The sequence below is a fragment of the Myotis lucifugus genome, unplaced genomic scaffold (assembly GCF_000147115.1).
Source record: "Myotis lucifugus unplaced genomic scaffold, Myoluc2.0 scaffold_169, whole genome shotgun sequence".
Classification (NCBI taxonomy): domain Eukaryota; kingdom Metazoa; phylum Chordata; class Mammalia; order Chiroptera; family Vespertilionidae; genus Myotis; species Myotis lucifugus.
The window spans coordinates 2492935-2497551 of NW_005871217.1; the positions used below are offsets into that span (position 1 = coordinate 2492935).

General features: G+C 41.0%; 1 protein-coding gene across 3 annotated transcripts in view; it reads right to left on the bottom strand.

Annotated features, from left to right (window-relative positions):
- BRCC3 (BRCA1/BRCA2-containing complex subunit 3) overlaps positions 1-4617 on the bottom strand; it is a 32366-nt gene that overhangs the window by 6253 nt on the left and 21496 nt on the right. For all 3 annotated transcript variants that reach the window (XM_006096176.3, XM_006096178.3, XM_023759988.1), the window contains one exon: positions 1719-1774. In XM_006096176.3, coding sequence (XP_006096238.1) covers positions 1719-1774 — 56 coding nt within the window. The remainder of the gene's footprint in view (positions 1-1718; positions 1775-4617) is intronic.

The window sequence follows — 4617 nt, forward strand, 5'->3', positions numbered from 1 at the left end:
GTCTGGCTTATTTCATTTAACATAATGTTCTCCAGGTCCATCCATGTTGCTGAAAATGGTATATATTCATACATATATACACATCACCTTTTCTTTATCCGTTTTTTTCCACTGACAGACATATGTTTCTTCCAATTTGTTGCTATTTCAAACAATGCTACAATGCTTTAATAATAACTTAACAATTATTATAAGAAAAAATTTAAAACATTCTTTGCTTCTGTTTCCCAGTTAGATAATCAGCCTGACTTTCATCTTTGCATCCTCAGTGCCTACCCTGATGCTTGGCATATAGCAGATATTAAATTAAGATTTTTTTCTAATTTAGGTTTAATTGAATTTAAATGAGGAAGCTAACCAATGCAAACATTTGAATGCGATACCGTAATTCTAAAGTTAAGTTTATGGCACAGCAAAGACAATAGTATACAAATCTATAGTACTCCGCATACTTGGTCTTTGATTTACAATTCACCAGAAAAAGGAAAAGTAACAGTGCAACTCAGAAGAAATGCAAGAAGTGCGGGACAGGCCCAGCCAGCGTGGCACAGGGTTGAGTGGAGACCTCTGAACCAGGACATCACTGGTTTGATTCCCAGTCAGGGCATGTGCCCAGGTTGCGGGCTCGATCCCCAGTAAGGGGTATGCAGGAGGCAGCAGATCTCATCATTGACGTTTCTATCTCTCTCTCCCTCTCCCTTCCTCTCTGAATTCAATAAAAAATATATATTTTTTTTTAAAAAGAAATGACAGCCGAAACCGGTTTGGCTCAGTGGATAGAGCGTTGGCCTGCGGACTGAAAGGTCCCAGGTTCGATTCCGGTCAAGGGCACGTACCTGGGTTGCGGGCACATCCCCAGTGGGAGATGTGCAGGAGGCAGCTGATCGATGTTTCTCTCTCATCGATGTTTCTAACTCTATCTCTCTCCCTTCCTCTCTGTAAAGAATCAATAAAATATATTTAAAAAAAAAAAAGAAATGACAGACAGGACTGTGAGGGTATAATTGCAATTAAAAGACTGCTTGTATGCCTGAACCGGTTTGGCTCAGTGGATAGAGCGTTGGCCTGCGGACTCAAGGGTCCCAGGTTCGATTCCGGTCAAGGGCATGTACCTTGGTTGCGGGCACATCCCCAGTGGGGGGTGTGCAGGAGGCAGCTGATCGATGTTTCTAACTCTCTATCCCTCTCACCTTTCTCTCTGTAAAAAAAAAAAAATCAATAAAATATATTAAAAAAAAAAAGACTGCTTGTATGACCCTAGCTTTCTAGGTCCCCAATACCCAAGATGCTAAAGAGATTCTAACTCCTCACAGAGATGTTAGTGGAAATAAGTAGACTATAGAATTCTTAGTCTTACCAGTGAGAGAAATAAAATGAAACAAAACAGCCCTAACCGTTTTTGGCTTGCTGGATAGAGTGTGAGCCCATGGACTGAAGGGTCCCAGGTTCAATTCTGGTCAATGGAGTGTACCTCGGTTGCAGGCTCAATCTCCGGCCCTGATCAGGAGGCATGCGGGAGGCAACCAATCAATGCACCTCTCTCACATCGAGGTTTCTCTCTCTGTGTCTCTCCCCGTCCCTTCCACTCCCAAAAAATCAAAAAATCAATGGAAAAAATATCCTCAGGTGAGGATTAACAACAAAAAGAAACAAAACAATCAATGTCCCGGACTAGAAATTAGCCCATCAATACATACGTACAACTCTGTCATACTTACTCTGAGCTCTTTTGGGCCTGAATGGATTGAAAGCAAGTGTAGAGTACCCGGCCAGTCTACAAAAAAATAAATAAATAAAAAAGAAAGATAGGTCACACAGAGAAGGATTAATTTTGAAAAAGGTATAGCAATGTTGTGGACTCTAACCTCAAGTTCAAAGAGCACTCTGAAAGTGGAAGGTTAAAAGAGATCACAGAGATGGCATATGCCATAAATCAGCTTCTGTAAGTATCATGTAACTAACTCAACACACAGTGGCCACAATCACATGGATGGACCTGGAGAGCATCATGCTAAGTGAAATAAGTCAGTCGGAGAAAGATAAATATCATATGGTCTCACTCATTTGTGGAATATAATGAACAACATAAACTGATGAACAAAAATAGAGCCAGAGGGAAAAAATAATATTTTAGAATATAATAGAAGTAATCCTGTTATTTGCAGATTTTTAATATTTCCTACAACTTTTTTGATATCCTACTATGTTAGTACAGTTTTGGTAATATTATTATACTTAAAATCCTTTTTTTCTTGAAATATTCATGTTTATTGCATGTAATATTATATTTAAGATAGTTTTTCTCGAGTAATTGGTGTTTACTGTATGTAACATTATTATATTTAAAATCATTTTTGTGAGATACTGTTTATTGTATGTATTATATTTAAGATTGTTTTTCTTAAAATATTAATGTTTATTGCATGTAACATTATTATATCTAAAATCATTTTTCTTGAAGTAAAAAAAAGTTCTCATTTGAAAAAAACAAAACAAAACAAAACACACAGTGGGCACAATCAAACATCTGCTCATATGATAGTAGAGAACTGCTCACAAACATGAGAACTGAGAAGCTAAGAACCACAATATTCAGACTGCTCTGTTGGAAACCAACACACTTATTCAATAGCCATTTATAATGACAACAAACAAATTTATGACGACAAAACCAAAAGCATTTCAAAGAAAGTATAAAGTTCAAAATACTGAACTTCACTTTGTGGAAACGTGATTTTATGGCCCAGCCAACATGGCTTAGTGTTTGATTGTTGACCTATGAACCAGGAGATCATGGTTTGATTCCAGTCAGGTCTCATGCGTGGGTTGTGGGCTCGATCCAGTGGGGGCTGTGCAGGAGACAGCCGATCAGTGATTCTCTCTCATCATTAACGTTTCTATCTCTCTCTCCCTTCTTCTCTGAAATCAATAAAAATATTTTTTCAAGGTGATTTTATGAAGAATATTCATTGTTAACATAGATTCTGAGAATATAACTGATGAGCTAATGATAGGACTCACTTGATATTGTTGGCAAAATTCATACCAACAATGTTAAAAAGTCATTTTCTTTTTGTTTGAATGGACACCTAGCAAAATCTCTTAACATGAACATAAAATTCAAACAGAAGCACTCTAAATAGAGAGTGGCAAGACTAGCCATTGATCAGATTGCTTAACATCTCTGAGCTTCAGTGTACTCATCCATAAAATATGGATAATAATGGATCCTCATTGGCTTGTTATCAGGGTTAGAGCATATTTATGTAAAACACCTAATAAGTATGTGCCATACAATAAGATGGCACTTGTTACTATTATTAGCCATCAAAATATATTCAGAATCTGGCCACTTCACATTGCCTCCATTCCTACCACTATGGTCAAACCTCCATCATTTCTTGCTAGATTACTATAATATCTTCCTAACTTCTTTCATGGATCCATGGATTCCATAGCCCTCCCCCAATCCCACCCTAATCCTTATGCAAACCTTATGCAAATTATTATTAACACAGTAACCAAAAATTTCCCATCATCGTAATAAAAGGCTAATATGCAAATAGTCATCATGCCATCACGCAAATCAGCAGGGACCTGAGGCTGTGCCCCCTGGGGTGGGAACCTGAGGCTGTGTCCCCTGCCTGGCGGGGCTTGATGGGGGACCTGAGGCCACGCCCCCCTGCCTGGCAGGGCTTGATGGGAGACCCGAAGCCACGCCCCTGCCCTGCGGGGCTTGACAGGGGACCTGAGGCCACAATCCCCTAAGGCCATGCCCCCCGCCCTGGCACCTGGGCTGGGGCACCTGAGGCCGCACCCCCTGCCCTGGAGCCGGGGGACCTGAGGCTGCGCCCCCCGCCCTGGTGCCAGGACGTGAGGCTGCATCCCCCGCCCGGCAGGGCTTGATGGGCATGGGGCCAGCCAGGTCTTGGTGTCGCCCAATGGGGATGGGGCCAGCCAGACACTTCTATTATAGAGAAAGGACGAATAGCAATATTAAAATATTTCCTCTAATTAATTCCCTGAATTTCATGCACTGGGCCACTAGTTCAAACATAAAATCACCCTCTAGTGCAGTGATTTTCAACTGGTGTGCCACGGTACTCTGGTGTGCTGCAAGGATTTTTAAAACGTGCAATATCTGACTAGGCACTGACCTCTTTTCCCTTAGAATTCAAATGAAAAATGACAAAAGCTGCCCAGCTGGCATGGCTCAGTGGTTAAGCATTAACCTATGAACCAAGAGGACATGATTCAATTCTTGGTCAGGGCACATGCCTGGGTTGCGGGCTCGATCCCCATTAGGGGACGTACAGGAGGCAGCTGATAAGTGATTACCTCTCATCATTGATGTTTCTATCTCTCTCTCCCTTCCTCTCTGACTGTCATCATCTTGCTACGTTCTGATATGAGGATGTATCGAGACGCACATTCGCCTGAGCAGCTATCTGCATACTCATCTGAGTCTGAGAATATCTTAGTGTATGATGAGGAGTCGCTGTTTCTTCACACATATATTTGATTGTGTATCTACAGAGAGTAAGCGAGAGGGATAGCCTTAGAAGCATCATTGAGAGAGAAACATTGATCTCTGCCTCTGCACACCCCTTACTGGGG